The sequence below is a fragment of the Microtus oregoni genome, unplaced genomic scaffold (assembly GCF_018167655.1).
Source record: "Microtus oregoni isolate MIOR12 unplaced genomic scaffold, Mior012 000021F_ref0000039, whole genome shotgun sequence".
In the NCBI taxonomy this organism is placed as follows: Eukaryota; Metazoa; Chordata; class Mammalia; order Rodentia; family Cricetidae; genus Microtus; species Microtus oregoni.
Window position 1 is genome coordinate 9165735 of NW_024543080.1, and position 18878 is coordinate 9184612.

The window sequence follows — 18878 nt, forward strand, 5'->3', positions numbered from 1 at the left end:
GAGCTACAGATAGCTGTGAGCTGCTGTGTAGGAGCTGAGAATTGAACCCAGGTCCTCCGGAACAGCAATAACTTTCTTAACCACTGAGCCATCTCTCCAGCTCCATTATAAACATTGTGACCACTAAACACAGAACAAGTTATTAGCTCATACAGATAAGAGCCTGAATTAGACTTTCCAAGTCTCTAAACAAATGTAAACAATGATGCGCTGTGGCAGAGTGGAGGGCGCAAGCTTTCGAGAACTGTACCCTGTTCTCCGTTACAGAGTCCAGGTAAAGAGTATGTTTGATATACGTCAGTGCCCAGAACTGGCCACCTCCCTGTGGACTGCACAATGCACAGAGTCCCCTCACGAAGGTCTTAGAACCCACTTAGGACTTACCTTCCGACTGGATTCCAATAGATAGGAGCTTTCTTCTTTAACTCGTTCCATTTCTTCTTGTAAGGTAATAATTCTGTTGTTGGCAACGGCAAGCTGTTGACCAAAATTAAAAAACAAAAAATCTTTTTTTTTTTTTTATGCAAAAAGCACTTTTATTGGAGGTCAAGAAAGACACAAATGTGATAAATTCTGATTGGTCTGCATTTAGATCTCAGAATGTCTCACACGATAGCCAAATATACCTCTGTAAAAACAGAAGCTAAGAGCTAGTTCTGTGAATTCTCTCTTCTTCTCTTGCGAATCCATAATCTGCCACCAGTAGACAGAAAGGAGCTCAATGAGAAGACAACAAAAAATCTTTTTATTCTTTTATTAGAATATTTTATTATCTGCTAAGGCATAAATTTCAGACTTGAACATTCTTAGGAAATCTATAGCTAAAGTAAGCTGTCTATCACCCTTTAAAATTGTACTTATCCGTCAGATATGTGGTACATGCTGTAATCCCAACACTTTGGAGGCTGGGGCTAGTAGATTCTCTTTAGCTTCAACTACAAAGTGAGATCCAGTCTCAGAAAAAGAAAAGTTCTAATGAGGAACATAGGGGAAGTATCTTTCAAGTACGTAAAATAAAAATGAAAATCACCTGATATTGCTTCTCTACCGTGAATACTTTTATTTGGATGTGTGCATGGGCGCAGGTATGAGTGTGTACACGCAGGTTTCAGGTCTGCCTGGGGAGTCTTCCTTCAGCGTTCTTTCCCTTACTGTCTGAGACAAGGCCTCTCACTGAACCTGACACTCAAGTTTTGGCCTACAATGGCTGGCTAGTGAGGCCCAGGATCTGCCTGTGACCATCCCCCAGGGCAGGACTGCAAACATGTGTGGACACACCCAGTTTTTCTAGGGTGCTAAGCATCCAAACTCACTCAGGTCCTCCTGCTTGCACAGTGAGCACATTAGCCACTCAGTCACCTTCCCCATTCTGCTGCCTTTTTACTACGCCCCGGGGCTGAGACTGTTTAATTCAAGAGCATTTCCATGGCTACATTCTAAACATATTTAGTGAAAATGCTTCTAAAATGTTCACAGGATGAGGTCCTGTCTCAAAAACAAATGAACAGAAGATCGTGAAATGCTGTCTAAACAAAGGGTTAATCAAGTATTCACTTCCTGTCATGGGAATCACATTGGGAACTCTCCAAAAGACCTGTTATAGGTAATTCAGCATTTAGGAGGCTAAGGCAGGAGGGTTTAAATTTAAAGTCAGAGGGAGCTAAATAAGACTGTGCTTCAAAAAAAGACAGAAACTATATTCTATCTGTCTGTGTGTCTGTCTGTCTTTCTGTCTCTTTGTCTATCTCTATTTCTAAAGAAAAACTAATTAGCATACTCATGTTTAATGCACTGAATTTCTTTAAACCAAGTTTATCTCGCTGTGCCTAATAGGATGATTAAAAACAGCGAATGAGCTTGCATTCTGGCTAGTTCACATGAGATCTTGATGAAAACGTCTACTTCTATTCAACAAAGGCTAAGCTACAGATTTAGCCTACTAATCAGATGCCAGCCTTGAGGTTAATTTCCCCTTCCTATTCCAAGGGCTTTTCTAAGAGCATTCTCATTTATATTCTTGCCTAATCTTCAGAGTCATTGTGGAGTTGAAAGAGGAAGTAAAAGCACCCCCATTTGCCAGTGGGGAACCTGGGCTTTTTTAGAGGTCAAGTGATCATCTTAGTCAGGAGCACATGACAATAAGAAGCATAACAAGAGGCAGGGATCACCGGCCAAAGCTGCTTGGTCAGGCATACTCAAGAACAGACAGGATGTGGGGCTCAGGAGCTTGCCAGCTTGGAACACACATCAGTGTTCCACAAAAATCTGTTTAAAAGAGATGGGGGAGGGGTTGTCTTTGTCTAGTTGTACTTCAACAGTGGCCAGAATGCTTACTGAATCCTGAGTATCAGGCTGTATTCTATCTAATCCCACTGGGAAAATGAATGACAACGCAGCCAGGGCAGTAAGTTGTTTCCTACAGCGGTTCCTACCTGAAAAGTCAAATCATGTCCAAGGCAACAGGAATGATCGATTTCACTAATTTATATTATTAAATTTATAGATCAAATGATTGATTCCCAAACACTTACCTCCTCTGTCAATTTAGTGTTGGATTTTTCTAAAGCATCTACTTTTGCCTGAAGGTTGTTTACAGTAGCACTATTAAGACAAGAAAAAACATAACAGTCTCTTGAAAAACAGGACAACAGCTTGCACTTGTCTTCTTAACCCCATCATAGTTATCAGTCTATAACAACTCTTTACAAGCTCAACTAGATCATTAATTGCACAGAATGAGTTTGTGATTTTTCATACATGCATACAACACGTTCTGATCATATCTACATCCCAATCCCTTCTTTAATAATGCACACGATTTCTGCCAGACTGGTATGCTCGGAGACAGCACACATGAGCCAGTCCTTGGCACAGAGGTTGTGCTCAGTGAGTGAAATCAAAGAGCGAGTACCTGGTACATTCTTGGCGCTACCTACAGGAGACAAAACAGCCCATATGTACACCAGCTACTCTTGTGATGGTTTCACCGCACTCGACCGCTTCCTTCCTTCAACAGCTTTTGTTAGGTATCTCTGACTACAGACAGAGAACTGAGGTACAGCAAGGGCAAGGAAGAATTGAGACTATGTTTGGGTATCAAATACAAGCACATCTTTGCTTGGCTGACGTGGTCGCTGACCGTTATGGTCACACTTACTTCTTACTTTTCCCGCAGAGAAAATATACTTAATTGTTCTTGAATTTCCTAGCTGGAATCAAGATTACTCAAAATTTATATTGATACTGATAAAGGATTCTAGGCATGAAGGAAGGAAATAAAGGGTCCTTTCTCACTATCATTTCCTTAGGTGCCATTTGAAATATGAATATCAATATGCCAGCTTCCTCTGAGACAAATTAACAGTCATAACATCTTGGTGAGAACCAAAAATAAATATACAAATATATATATAAAGGAGGCCAATATCAAGCACTACTGTGGAAAATCCCAAGCTCATAACTCATTCTCAGTGCTAGCCTTTGCAGCTAGATTAAGAATAAACCACCGTGACTGGCCTTCCATGCAGTTCATACAGATCTAAAAGTTGAAACAAACTGCAGGGTTAAAGATACATCAATGGCATGGGCTTTGGCTTTAACTGGCCCAAAGTCAGAAGTCAAAGGATAAACCCACAGAAACAGCTGCTGTTGGCTGTTCCCACCAGCCCTGAGCTAAGGACTGAAGAACGTAACTGACAGATATCACCCTTCCACCTTAGACACATCCTCACAGCAGGGCTGCCCAGAGCAACTCTTAGGAGACCCCGAGGCTAAATAACGCAACTGAAGTGAACATTTCTTCCTTGGCTGGCCCTACAGGGCAGAATCCTGCTTCTGCAACCACACTCACAAACTCTGTAAGAAGTGCAATATTGCACCCTTCAACAAAATGGTAAGAGCTGTCTTAGGACCCAGCAACTTTTCTTCCTAGAAACTTAGTCTTCAGGATGTATCTTTTTACTTGTATACTGTTAACATGTAACTTCCCCCCTTCTTCAGTTTAGCAGCTGTTAAGATCTGTAACTTGCCTGCTTGGGACTTTCTCTTGAATTCCAATAAATTGCCCCTGAGATCCCTTCTGAGTTCTTTTTTAATTTTTATTTCATGTGTATGGATGTCTTGCTGTATGTATGTTGTGTACCATGTGTGTGCCTGTGCCCACAGAAGCACTGGAGTTACAGACAGTTGAGTCCTCATGCGGGTGCTGGGAAGTGAACCTGGATCCTCCTAAAGGACAGTCAGAGGTCATAACTGCTGAGCAATCTCTCAAGTCCCCAGTATATTTTAAACTTTTTCTATAATGAGACCTGAGACCTGCAAAGGGTACTCTGCCTCTGTGCCTATAGAAACTTTATAAGTCAGTTATAATGCCTTTTATGCTAGGCATGTGGCACACACCTTTAATCCCAGCCCTTGAAGCCGGGGAAGGTGATCTCCATAAGTTCAAAGCCAGGTACCAGCCTGGTCTATATAGCAATTTCCAGGCCAGCCATGCTACAAGATGAAACTTTGTCTCAGAGAGAGAGGGCAGAGTGGGGGGAGAGACTTTTACAACAGACCTTATAAACTACAAACAAGATAATAATTAATGGCTACGATGTTAATTGTTCTTCTAAAATTAATAATTTTAACCCAAGAATATTAAAGTAATTCTGGAGAGTGTGAAGTATCTAGTGAGTACTTGATAAATTAGTGGTAGTGAGCAAGGAGGGGGAAAGTTAATATATCAATTTAGTGTGTAAGCGAGAAGTGCAAGGGAACGAGAGAGATGCTTTACCCAAGGTCAGTACTGCAGCAGGTGGCTTTGTCCAAGGCCAAAATATATGTGTCACGTTTTATGATTCTTTTTTTTTTTATTTATTTATTTTTTTTTTTGGTTTTTCGAGACAGGGTTTCTCTGTGGTTTTGGAGCCTGTCCTGGAACTAGCTCTTGTAGACCAGGCTGGTCTCGAACTCACAGAGATCCGCCTGTCTCTGCCTCCCAAGTGCTGGGATTAAAGGCGTGTGCCACCACCGCCCGGCATGTTTTATGATTCTTATTGAATATATTTACTTAACCTCTAAGTTACAATCTCATGATAACCTTTTATTGCCTTCTGCTAAAAGTTTCCTAACTTATCCAGTACTTAGTTCTGTGACTGGCAAATGGAATTTTCTGTGTATCTGCTGCACAGTGACTGAACTGGCCGTCACTGCTCACTGTTTATGATTCCTTTTTCTCTCTACAAGCCCCCAATAAAAGAATTCTATTCAGTCTTTACTTCAGATGTCTGTTGAGTTCTTCCACGTAGTTCTTCTGGTCTAGAATTGCAGTAATCTGACCATCCCTGGAGGGAAAAACAATGGAAACAGAAGTAAGAGAAGTGGCAGAAATACCTGATACAGCTTTCACCCAGCTCTCCTAAAGCCAGAGACTGCTGGCCACAGACACCCCGAACCAGGGTTCACACTTGACACGTCACTATGTGGACATGTTAACGAGAAAGAGTCAGTGGTTCAAAAGTGGGAGAAACAACCTTTATTAATACGGCTTTCTTAAGGGTCAAGATATTTTAAGAATTATTTTCTGTGATTGCTTGTTTTCCTTTGTGCATGACTGCACAGTATGTGTGCAGTACCCCTGTGCCCCCTAAAGTTACCCATGGTTGTGAGCTACTATGTGGGTGCTGGGAATGGAGCCCAGATCCTCTGGAAGAGCAGCCAATGCTCTTTCTGCTGAACCAGCTCACCAGCCCCAGTCCATTTCTTTCTAATACAGGGTCTCTCTACTCAGCTCTGGTTGTCCTGGAGTGCACAGATATTGAGTGCTAGGATTAAAGGCATGTGCCATCATGACTGGCTTGTTTCTCTGAGTTTCTGGTCATCGAGGCTCAGCCTTCCAGGGTGGGGCAAAGATAGGGTGCAGCAATGCTGAGCTTGTCCAAATTTTCAAGCTCTACTTCAAACAACGGAGAACAGGCTGGACGGGGTGATTTTACACTTGGCTCCTATGCTGAGAAGCAGAGGCAGCAGGGAAGCCCGAGTTCAAGGCCAGCTTGACCTACGTGGGGAGGGAGCGCTAGGCCACTCTGGGATATAGTACGAGGCTATCAGGAAAAAAAAAAACAAACGATATGGAGAATTGGGTTGACTTTATATATCTTTATTATGTCTGCCCCCGAAATACCTGGCAGGAAAGTCATTCACCTAAAAATCCTTTTAATCATAGGCCCAATAATCAGATATTTTTGTCAAGACTTTATTAAAGCTATATAACCAAAAGTTTGTCTACTAAATCTACTAACACAATATTGTTATAAACTAGACAAGGAAAAATATGCTTTATCTAGTCAGGCAGTGGTGGTGCACACCTTTAATCCCAGCACTTGGGAGGCAGAGGCAGGTGGATATCTGTGAGTTCGAGGTCAGCCTGGTCTATAAGAACTAGTTCCAGGACAGGCTCCAAAGCTACAGAGAAACCCTGTCTCAAATACAAAACAAAACAAACAAACAAAAAACCAAAACACTACATTCTGAGGAAAAAGAAACTCAATTTCTTCATACATACCCCTCACTACCTTTACTGCTGTTTCCATCTTTGAGATACATCGAAAAATCTATAACTCCAACCTACAGAGAGAATTTTCAGAAGTTAACAGAAAATTCGATACTATTCCCAACATAAAACAATGTCGCTTTCTAGGCATTTAGAAGTAACATAACTGTCACCATCACCAGAAGTCCATGAGGAGCTTTTAACATTTTACTAGGAAGGTAATGTAAAGTGAGAAATTAGAGGAGCCAACGTGAGTCACAGGGGCAAGGGTGTGGCTCAGTACAGCCGACTGTGCCCCTAACAGGCACAACTCACTTCCATGCCCAGCAACACACACACACCACCACCACCATCATCACCAAAAATAACAACAAAAGAAAAAGGAAGAGGGCTGGAGAGATGGCTCAGCGGTTAAGAGCATTGCCTGCTCTTCCAAAGGTCCTGAGTTCAATTCCCAGCAACCACATGGTGGCTCACAACCATCTGAAATGAGGTCTGGTGCCCTCTTCTGGCCTGCAGGCATATACACAGACAGAACATTGTATACATAATAAATAAATAAATATTTAAAAAAAAAAGAAAGAAAAAGGAAGAAAAAGAAAAAACAATTCATGACAGTCAACGAATACTTAGCACAAAGAGTAAGGTTTAAATTTTCTTTCTCTTTTTCAGGCATTCTGCTACTGGCTTTATTTTCTTCTAGAAAAAGCTTTTTAAAAGTTATTTATAAAAGTTTTCTTTTTAAACTTAATTTCTACAAGCTTGCAAAGAATTGGGTTTCATTATGTACTCTTTAGTGCCTCGTCCCTTCTTCCTTGTCCCTTCACCCCTGTAGCTTACTCTGCATTTTCGTACCACATGTGACCTTTTGACCTGCTCATCTTTGTCAGCCCCTTTGTGGTCTCCTATTTAGTTTTAAAGTTTGAAATTGTATAGTCAGAAGCTACACCCATAAAGTGTCACCAGCATGATAGCCTAAACCCGAGGTGAACAAGGACATCAACAAAAGATACAAAAGCAGACAGGGGACAGTCAGGCCCCAAGCACACACAAAGAACTACAGGCCACCAAGGAATGCCAACAGTGGGAGGGAGGTCTCCTCCAGGGAAGAGCATACAATACCAAAGGGTCAGCCCTGAAAACACCAACACAAGAAATAGTATACAGACTGAGCAGGGTGTAGCTAGGGATATATATGTATACACATAAACATATATTGCAGGGAACAACAATTAAAAAGGGGGGCTGTGAATCTGGAAGAGATTGACGAGGGAGTTATTAGAGGATCTGGAGGAAGGAAAGAGAAGAGAGAAATGATGTAATTACATTATAATGTAAAAATTAATAAAACCATTATAGTTATAGTGCAGAAACAACACCTATTCCCTTGTTTATGTTTCACAGGATCAGAAAAAAGAAAAGCAATTTAAACACCCACAGCCTTCGCACCGCCCCTACCGACCACTGCTAACATTTTGGTGTCTGTTTCAACTTTCACTGAGGAACATCTTCATCTTCTCAAATCTGCCACTTTATTACCATCTTATTCCCTAGTAAAATGGAACAAACTCACCACATTATAAGGGATGAGAAATAGTCTCAGTGAAACATCTTTATTATTGGGCAATTAACTCAAGCATGGCCCTGATCAAGGTGAACTGTATTTACATAAACTCCATTAGTGCTCATAAAAACCCCATTAACTACTCTTTTTTATCTGTACAATTCAAGAAATGGAAAGCACCAAAAACAACTAAAAGATATATTCAGCTAGAAAATAAGACTCTGAAACTAAGCAGTTGAACCCCAGAGCCTTCACTGCACTCCCTCGCTGCCCTGGCTTTTAATATATATTCAGGAAGTACAGCCGAGGCCAGAATTTGAAAAAGACAAAAACCTAATTTTTCCTATTCACACTGAGACAAAGGGGGAATTTGAAGCAGGGCAACTGATGCTATGAAGGATTTACTAATAAACTTGCTTGAGAAATACTAAGTTATAGAACGTGAATTTCTCTAAGGGGCGCTGCCTCCAATATGACTGAAGGACAGTAATGTACTGAGCAGGCTTTTTAGAAACTGAGAGAAAGAACATTTTGTTCCATAACTTAAAGTTTGCAGTTGCTGAGAAAGTTTCTGCTAATGTGTGTTTGCCAGGATTGACCTGCAGTGAAGGCTCCATTTCCACAACAAAAGGAGACAATCCTGACTTAAAGTCCCTTAGGCCCAACCCAGAACAAAGAACATGCCTCCAGGAATATCAGGGGGCCACAACCACCATTAAACCCTGGTCTGCCATTAAGTCCCAGTGCTCTCACTAGGTGAAGCATAATTCTGACAGGCGGGTAGGAGAAACCTGGGTAACAACTACACGAAAAGATCAGCACTTAACCAATCAGGCATTGTCCTGCTGTGCAAATGTCCCATCTGTCCAAGTGGTCAGTCAGACTTACAGTTTCCTAGCTTGTTAAAATTGTTCTAAGTGTAACCTGGGGCCGAAACAATATGTGTAAATTGCATACGCCTGGGGCCCATATATGTAAATTGGTAAAATTTTCTATCTGAGGCTGGCTCCCTTTTGTGCCTAGTCAGAATCAGTCACAAACTAATAGAGCTTCTTCCTTTTCTGACCTCTAAGTGTGCAGAGCGGTTTCTTACTTCAAAGTCATATTAAATATTAACTCTATAGGAACAACAAAATGAAAGGAAACCCTGTTTCTGAAGCTCACAATGTGTGAGAGGACAGGACACAGAGTGACGACATTGGTTAAGGAGAATTTCCCATACCTGAGAGTCCAGGTCCTCTCCTTTCATGCAGAAATTGGCATCGATGACATTCAGACCCACCAGGAGACCAGCAATAATAGCTCCTTCCTCTTCCATCATGAGGGCATTGGCTTCGTAGAACTCACTGCAACAGAAACCAGGGAGCACAGTAAGACCTCGCGCTCCAGAAACCTATGGAGCACAGTAAGACCTCAGCATATATATTCATATGTGTGTATACATATGCACACACGTACATGCCTAGAAAACGAGGCTCTGCTAGAGACTGAACCCCAACCTTTCTGAATGCTATGCAAGTCCTCTACTACCAAGCCCCACCCCAGCAACACAGCTGCCTACCTAATAACATGTACTGTAAATATCCCGAAGATGATCTTAGAGTTTTGTTTTTTTTTTTAATTTTTATTTTATGTGCATCAATGTAAAGGTATCAGATCCTAAGTTACAGACAGTAGTTGTGAGCTGCTATGTGGGTGCTGGGAATTGAACCTGTGTCCTCTGGAAGAGCAGTTTGTACTCTTAACCACTGAGCCATCTTTCCAGTCCCTGATCTCAGAGTTTTAAAGAATCATTTCCCATCTAACTTAGGTAAAAATAGTTATTACTAAAAATCAAAAGTAAAAGAAACACATGTGAAACCTAATAGGTTTCCTGATAACAGGTTTCTCTGCTGCTGCAGTAAGCCAGATCAAGCCGGACGGAAAAAGTAAAAGAACCGGTTTATTTGAGCAAAGCAATTCCTGGGTGTGTCCCTCAACCCCAGATATCAAGGCCAGAGAAGTCACACACTGGAACTAAAGCAGGGACTTTTATACCCCACAAGTGATGGCGCAATGACGTGTCCTCCACAAGCTTGGTTTGTACCCAAGTATGGTCAAAAGTTGGCCGCTTTAGGAGGGGTCTTGAACTACTGGCAACTTCAGGGGAGGAGCTGCTGCAGTGGCCAAGAGCACAGAACTAGACTTTCTGGCACCTTTTCTTTGTTGGCGATTCTCTGAGTGGGTGGGGTTTGGAGAGAGAGAGAATGGGACTTTCCAGATCAAGCAGGAGTGAGCTGGAGATTCCAGCCAAACAAAACCTTTTAATTACATCTACCAATTATTTAAGACGCTTGATAACTTATGAAATACATATGCATTTGATGTGGGAGTCCCCTCTGTGTGTTGCTTGTATTGGTTAATGAATAAAGAAAATTGCTTTGGCCTGATAGGGCAGAACTTAGGTAGACAGAGAAGACAGAACTGAATTCTGGGAGGAAGGAAGCAGGGTCAGAGAATGGCCATGGAGCCGCCAGTCAGACATGCTGAATCTTTCCCGGTAAGCCACTGCCACGTGGCAATACACAGATTAATAGAAATGGGTTAAATCTAGATGTGAGAGCTAGCCAATAGAGGCTAGAGCAAATGGGCCAAGCAGTGATTTAATTAATACAATTTCTGTGTGGTTATTTTGGAGCTAAGCTAGCCGGGCGGCCAGGATGAACAAGCGGGCCCTCCTCATGCAACATGCATTTATAATATGTTTGCCATATGATATATGAAATTATGTCATAATTAACAAAAGAGCAATTATATCATTATAATTAACTTGAAAATAGTTTCTGGCTTAAAAAATTTCTTAAAAAAATATTTCTGGCTTAAAAATTATTTCAGAAAATAATTTCCTATAATTTTGTTTACATTTTCTTTTTCTTTTTTTTCTTTCCTTTTTTTTTTTTTTTTTTTTTTTTTTTAGTTTTTCGAGACAGGGTTTCTCTGTAGCTTTAAAGCCTGTCCTGGCACTAGCTCTTGTAGACCAGGCTGGCCTCGAACTCACGGAGATCCGCCTGCCTCTGCCTCCCGAGTGCTGGGATTAAAGGCGTGCGCCACCACCGCCCGGCTTCTTTCCTTTTTTTGAGACAGGGTTTCTCTATATAATTTAAGTCCTGGCTGTAGACCAGGCTGACCTTGAACTCACTGAGATCCACTTGCCTCTGCTTCCCACTGCTGCCCAGCCTTACATTGATTTTACAGTATCTCACTGTATTACTTGATTATTTATCAATCTCCCTTACTTTAGCCAGCCCCTCTCTGGAACAGGCTGCCTGAGCTTTTACTACTTCAGAGCCCAGAAACAAAAAACCAAACTTAAAAAAAGAAAGAAAGAAAAAACCCCAAGTATATAGAAAATTATAAATGGGTAGAGAGTCTTCAAGATCCACAGATGGTTAAATATACCTACACTACCCAAACAGTGATGTATGATCTAACAACTATGTTTCTTAGCATTCATTCAAAGAAGCTGGAAGCCTACGTCCACACAGAGACCTGCAAGGGGTGCTGTGAGCAGCTTCCTTTGAAAAGTGGAATCAACTAAGATGGATAAACAAACATAAGGAATGTATTATTGTTTAGCACTAAAAATGAGTTCCTGAGCCATGAAAAGTCATGGAGCACCCTGAGAGTATATTACTAAGTGAAAAGGTTATATATATTTATGATTCTAACTAGCTGATATTTTGGAAAAGGCAAAACCAAGGAGGTGGAAAATGATTAGTAATTAAAGTTGAATGAGAGAGGCATAAATAAGTAGACCCCAAGAACATTACAGCATGACACTTTCAGAATTCACAGGATGTACAGCACAAGCGTGAGCCCTAATACAAACTACAAACCTCAAAAGAACAAGATGTGCCCGTGTGTGCACGCGCGCCTGCATGTGCACACCTAGAGCAGAGGATACAGGAATTCCTTCTCTGTACCTCATACTCTATTGCTATCAATCTATAACTGCTCCAAAATAAGTCTACTGAAACAGTTTTAGAGGTTAGCCTGGTCTACAGAGCAAGTTCCAGGCCAACAGGGTTACACGGTAAAACCCTGTCTAGGTTTTCAGGTTTAGGCATGGCATCTTACAATTATAATCTTAGGACTTGGGAGACACAAGCAGGAAGAATACACTTGCAAGGCCAGACAACATGGTAAATTCTAGGTCAGACTGAGCTAGCTGTGAGACCTTGTCTCAGCACATGCACGCACGCACAGCTTTTTGAAGCCATCCTTGGTGATGCATGGCTATACCCCCAGAATTCAGGAGGATTCTGAATCCAAGTCCTGTCTGGGTTACATAGGCAACCCTCTAAAAACACCAAATGCGACCTTGCTCCAAGCGGTTGGATGTGCAGCTAAAAGACAAACCATGTGTGTGGTGTGTAGCATGTTTGAGTTTTTGTCCTTAACCTCCAACTCGCAAAGCTAAAGCCAAACAACAGAAAGACCCAGAGACATGCCATACAACTTTCACCACTTTGACATCAAGCTTTTCAAAAACACTGTACTCTATTGGCTTCCGATAAGTCACTCGGGAGTCCTCACCCAAGGTCAGTCACCCTTGATCTCTGGCAACCATCAATGCAGGACACCAAATTTAGATTTTTGTTTTTCCTTTGACTCTACAAAGTATATTAGCAAATGATAAAAATGTTGATTTTTTTAGCAACTTTTTAGCACATTTTTTTATCCAAAAACAAAACAAAACAAAACCAACACCATTGCAGCACAATGTTGGCAAGTTTGCCGATTCTCTCAGTAATGAATCACGTGCGGTTCTGCACCCTGACAGCCCGTGAAGGAGACTCTGCAGACCTGGGGCCACCAGTGCTCTTTAACAGCAGAGTCTCAGGGCCTCAATTTCAACATCTTCCACTCACGAGCTTGGGAGCTGAGCATGGCTGCATGCCAACATCACACATTTCAAAACTACCAGCAAGATGACTTTCTGACTTGAAGTTTAATATAGGTACAGAAGGCTACCCTTCTGTAAATCATACATGTGTGAGTGTATGAATTTTCCCAGGAGCCACAGTTATGTGTGCAATTGTTAACTGAATCAGAGAGAGACTCTTGGAGACCTTCTTTCTCCATCATTGTCCTCCCATCCCCAAGGTATCCTGCTTTCTACCATCAGAGACTGATACTACCAGTTGTGAACTTTTGTAGTGAGTTATACAGACCTGACTTTCTTTTTGTATCTGGAATTCTTTGTGCAATATTCTACAAGTTGTAGTCTGTTTTCATTGCTGGACTGCACTGTATGACAGGAATACCCATTCTACTTTTAGTTTTTGGCATCTAGGACAGGATGGCCTGAACTTTACTATGTAGCCCAGATTGACCTTGAGCTCTTCGTGAGCCTTCTGAGTACTGGCTGGACTCACAGGTGTTTGCTCACACACCTGGTTTATTATCGATGGTGGACATCTGGGCTGTCCAGTGCATGGAAGTTACGGTGCTTCTCAGAACACTATTGTGTGTATTTTTTTTTTTTTGGAATACACATAGATGGCCTTTTGTTTTCTGTTTTAAGACGGAGTCCCATCATGTGGCCTTGATTGGCCTAGGACTTCCTATGTGGACGATGCTGCCATCACACTCATGGAAATCCACCTGCCTCTGCACCCTAGTGCTGGAATGAAAGCCATGTGCCACTCTACTGAGCACCACAGATACAGTTTTGTTAGACATACTCAGGAGTTTAACTGTTGAGTTAAATGAAATGAAGTTATATATAGCAAAACCCTCTTTGTCCAGTTTACAAGAGTTAATAGTTATTCTGTGCTCTACTGGACAAGTGTTAATATTTCAGACCCCGTTCAGCATTAGCAGAAAGTTACTTCATATCCCTTCTAACATTACACACATAACATATATACATGTGTATGATATATATAATGTATATATATTGAGACAAAGTCTCACAATGCAAGGCTGAACTTGGAGTCTGAACTTGGCCTAGAACTTGGAGCAATTCTTCATATGTCCTGGTGTTGGATTACAGGTGTGTGCCATCATACCTGACCAATAGTTGGTACCATCTGCCCTTTCATTTTGTTATTTTGGGTAAACACCAGTATCACCTTGTTTTATTGCATTTATTTACTTGTTTGTGTATGGGTGTGTGTGTGCCACAGAATGTGTATGAAAGTCAGAAAACAATTTGCAGGAATTGGTCCTGTCCTTCTGCCATGTGGGTCTGGGGCTTAAACTCTGGGTACCAGGCTTATGGGCAAGTGATTTTACCCACTAAGTCATTTTGCTGACCCCTGTATCTTGTTTTAATATATACTTTTATGATGGCCGGTGAAGTCACACATCTTTTTCTATGTTTACTAGTCATTTGTTTGTTTCGTTTTGTTTTGTAAATAGGGTTTCTCTGTGTAGCCCTGGCTGTCCTGGAACTCACTCTGTAGATCAGGCTGGCCTTGAGCTCACAGCGATCCATCTACTTCTGCCTCCCAAATGCTGGAATTAAAAGCATGCATCACCACAGCCCAGTTAATTTTTCCTTTTTAAATCTTAAATTTTCTGTCCATGTTCATATGTTTGTATTTGTTTTTACTTTAGTAGAATTATTATTATTATTATTATTGAGACAGAGTGTTCTGGAGTTTACCTTCTACACCAGGATGATCCTGAACTCACAAAGATCCTCCTGCGTCTGCCTCCCAAGTGTTGGAGTTAAAGGCGTGTGCCACTATGCCTGCCAGCCAAATTCTTTATATATATTCTTTGTTGAATATGCATATATTTACATAATAATTATTATAAAAATCTCCTTCACTCTATTGGTTGCCTTTTATTTTTAATATTATGGTTGTATCTGTTTTTGTGATGAAGATTTGCTACGTAACCTAGGCAACACATGGTCTATGTGAATGGTACGTATGAAATGATTATCAACCCGTTGTCCTATTGGGTCTATGCACAGGATGTGGGCCATAAGCTTTCCTTGTTTTCTGGTGGTGCAAAGTTCTGAACTGCCCTACAAAGGACCACATATAGATAGCCACAGCTACAGAGGGCATACATTGCATAAAATACCCTTCCAGGACTAGGAATGAGTATGGGAGGTGCAGCACAGAGAACTGATCAAACTGTTACGTATAAGTGTTTCTGACCTACGCAATCAGCAAGTTTCTATGACTTGAGTTTGAATGATATTGGCAGAACATGTCAAGAAGAAAGTTTGTCTTGTGTTCATACCTGAGAAGTTCCTTCTTATTGATCAAGGCCTTCATATACTCAGAAAGCTTCTTCTGCATTAAAGCCAAACGAAGCCAGGCTCTTCCTCTGCCAACTGGTGTCCTACAAGAGCACAGAAACCAAGTGACTGAGAAGAGCAGGAAAGGCAGCAAGGCGGGTCTGGTGTGGGACAGGACTCATGCTCCTTCCAATGCCCTTACAGTAGTAGACTAAGGCCCTGCTTGAGGCCCCCACCTGTTCTTGCACTTGTAATTGTGGGTGGGATTGTGAGTCTTGGGTGTTAGGAACAAATAATCTTGCACTTGCATTAATAAGTAAATGTGCTGTAGTCTGAAGACCAGAACACTGGCACAGCTGGAAAGTTCCCATCAGTTTAGTGTGTAATGAGCCCTAAGTTTGGAGCGGGCTATGTAAGAAACCGGATACTCAGATGGACACAGGCAAAGTGTGCTTGCATTCGGTTAACATTAAGCCAGTTTTCCATGGGAAGCCAATCTACTTTTTCCCCCCAAGTTTGAAGGCAGGTCTCATGTTTCTGAGGCTCACTTAATCTTGGCTCTAAAATCCATAGATCACAGTTGTTTTCCCGAAATCCAGCCAGGCATAGGTCAAATTTCTTAAGTCCTGCTGATTCTCATGTTCATTTTTGTAATCAAACAGAGATGTCTGGTATTAATATATGAAGACAACCTCTCTTCAGGAAGTACCCTTCAAGAGACACTAACAGTGTCTAGTGGTAACAACATTACAAACTTGGGTTGTTATAAAAATGCACACATTATTCTTAACCCCATTCTTCAAAGAGAGAAAGAAAACTTAACCCGAGACTTACTTAAGTCCTGGGAGATCTTTAACACTTGCTGTTATCTCTGCAGCTTCTGGAACGAGCTTTTCTACTAGCTCTAGAGGCCCCCAGAAGGATTTGTTTTGTCCAAGAAAAGTTTTCTTGGCTAAGGAAACAAAGCAAAACAGTATTTTAATATTCTTTTTTTTTAAATATTTATTTATTTTGTATACAATATTCTGTCTGTGTGTATGACTGCAGGCCAGAAGAGGGCACCAGATCTCATTCCAGATGGTTGTGAGCCACCATGTGGTTGCTGGGAATTGAACTCAGGACCTTTGGAAGAGCAGGCAATGCTCTTAACCTCTGAGCCATCTCTCCAGCTCCCTATTTTAATATTCTTTACAACATAAATACCCCTCATAAAGGTGCTTTCATATCTGTGGCGGCATTCTCGTTCACATTCCCTCATTCTCTCTCTCCAGCATTCTTTCTGGGTATCCAATCCTAGGCTATTAGTGTCAAACGTTTCATGCAAGTTGAGAGATGGCTCAGTGAAGCAAGTGTTTTCCACACAAGCGTGGCCAGAGTTTGGATCCCTAAGGCCCATGTAAAAGCCAGGTGGCTGACCTATAATCCCAGCACAAGAAGGACTGAGACAGAGAATCCTGGGGCAAGCTGACTAGTTACACTAGCCAAGTCTGTGAGCCCCAGACTGCCTAAGACCCTCAGCTGGTAAATAAAAATTGAGAATAGGAAAGATACTTGCCATCAACCCCTGGCCTTCACACACACACTCATTCCCATAGATGTGTGCCCCAGATATATGTACACCACATACATAGAAACACATGTAAAAATCATGGTTTCGTAATAGATAAAAATTTACAAAAATAAAAAAATTCTGTACTTCCAAGACTCAGTTCTTCCTTTTTTTTTTTTAAAGAATTTGTAATGGGGCTGGAAAAATGCATCAGCCATAAAAGGTATTGACTATTCTTGTAGAAAATCCAGATAAAACTCCCAGCACCCACACGACAGCTCACAACTGTCTGTTACTACAGTTCCAGGGGATCTGATGTCATCTTCTGGTCTCTGTGAGCACCAGGCACAAACATGGTGTACAGGCATAAATGCAGACAGAACACCCATATACATGAAAATTAAATTAAGTTAAAAAGAGTTAGTGATCTAGCCTATAATAATATTTAATGGTTCAGTAGTTAAAACCATATAGTATTAGTGATGAAAACAGCCCAGTGAAAAACCGAATAGTGAAAAGGAAGGAAGGAAGGAAACTAAGGTGACTTAGACTGGGGCCAACCCCAAAACTGCTTAAGGGAGAAGAGCAGAACCTGACTACAGCACCCGTTCTGCCCAACTTTTGATCTGGGCTGGTAACTCATCAGTGCTACGCAGGTCTCTCCTCCTGTTAGTTGATGGAGCGGCCATCTTTATTTGCTTAGCCGCGAAGGCTCTTTCAACTCTAACATCCAAAGACAGTTGTACTTTTATTACTGTAAGTCCTTTAAGTCAACTAAAATGCAATGTAGGTTGCATTCTATTTTATTTTTAAAGACAGGGTCTCTTACTATGGAGCCCTAGCTGGCAAGAAACCTTCTCTATAGATGGGCTAGTCCTGAACACACAGAAATCTCCCTGCCTCTGTCTCCTAAGTGCTGGGAAGTAAAGGTGTGAGCCACCATGCCAAGGCCATTATCAATACTATTCACCCAAGATTTCTATTTCTTGTCGCCATGGAAAAGGCTTTCTTTTCAGGCAGGCACTGCTAAGGACTGGCTGCTCATCTGCATTCCGAGGCCACACTCACCTTTCAAGCCGTGCTTCAAGCAGTGCTCCATCACCACGAAGAACTGTTGGAGGGGGGCATAGTCCGAGTCCAGGGTTCGCCCCAGGTTCAGAGCGGATTCAATCAGGCCCTTGATACTCAGCTTTGCCATGTTCATCAGGTTCATGCGTTCGTTAGCCATGAGATAATTAGGATCTGTGGGAAGGGAATGAGCTTACTTAGTGGGAAAGCACACCATGAAACAGTACCATTTCACCATAGTGATGTCTACATCGACGGCATAAAAGCAATGATGAGCAAGACTGCTGGCGATTTGTCCTGAACCAAGGAAGTGGCACCAAATAGTTATTTTCCATTCTATTCTTCCTGGCCATGAATTTGCTGTAGAAAAAGGTGTTAGTTTCCTTGTTTAATCAGTTTAAAAGCAAAACTGAAAAACTTTATCAATGCTTAAGTCTTAAATACTCCTCTGGTACCTACCTACCTGGGCACCTCCAAGCATACTACTTTGCTACCCTGACACCCGGCTGGGCCGCCATTCTCACTACTCCTCTGACAGCGCATGTCCGAGGTCGGGGAAAGTGCTGTACAAGCTACTCCAAGTGTACATTTACTTTCTTGATATCAATAACAATCGCTACTGGGATGAAAGGTGTGAGCCACCATGCCCACCTCACTTGCTAGATTTATGTCTACTTGACACAAGCTGGAGTCAACTCAGGGAACACCTATTGAGAAAATGCCCCCCAAAGATCAGGCTGTAGGTAGTCCAGTAGGGCATTTTCTTAGTGACTGATTGAGAAGTGCCCAGCCCATTGGAAGTTGTGCCACTCCTGGGCTAGCTGTAAGAAAGCAGGCTGAGAAACCCACGAGGAGCAAGCCAGTAACCAACATGCCTCTGCATGAGCTTCTGCCTTCAGGTTTGGCTTCCCTCAATGAACAG

The 18878-nt window shown here is 41.8% G+C and overlaps 1 protein-coding gene and 1 non-coding gene across 8 annotated transcripts in view; both read right to left on the reverse strand.

Annotated features, from left to right (window-relative positions):
• The window catches only part of Rufy3 (RUN and FYVE domain containing 3), an 83124-nt gene that overhangs the window by 20040 nt on the left and 44206 nt on the right, over window positions 1-18878 (reverse strand). For all 7 annotated transcript variants that reach the window (XM_041671074.1, XM_041671075.1, XM_041671076.1 and 4 more), the window contains 8 exons: window positions 17957-18130; window positions 16174-16291; window positions 15342-15443; window positions 9322-9445; window positions 6548-6609; window positions 5262-5327; window positions 2532-2601; window positions 385-477 (listed from right to left, as the gene is read on the reverse strand). In XM_041671074.1, coding sequence (XP_041527008.1) covers window positions 385-477; window positions 2532-2601; window positions 5262-5327; window positions 6548-6609; window positions 9322-9445; window positions 15342-15443; window positions 16174-16291; window positions 17957-18130 — 809 coding nt within the window. The remainder of the gene's footprint in view (window positions 1-384; window positions 478-2531; window positions 2602-5261; window positions 5328-6547; window positions 6610-9321; window positions 9446-15341; window positions 15444-16173; window positions 16292-17956; window positions 18131-18878) is intronic.
• LOC121460990 lies at window positions 599-731 on the reverse strand. Its single transcript, XR_005976133.1, has one exon. It is a non-coding gene; the product is annotated as a small nucleolar RNA SNORA75 (small nucleolar RNA).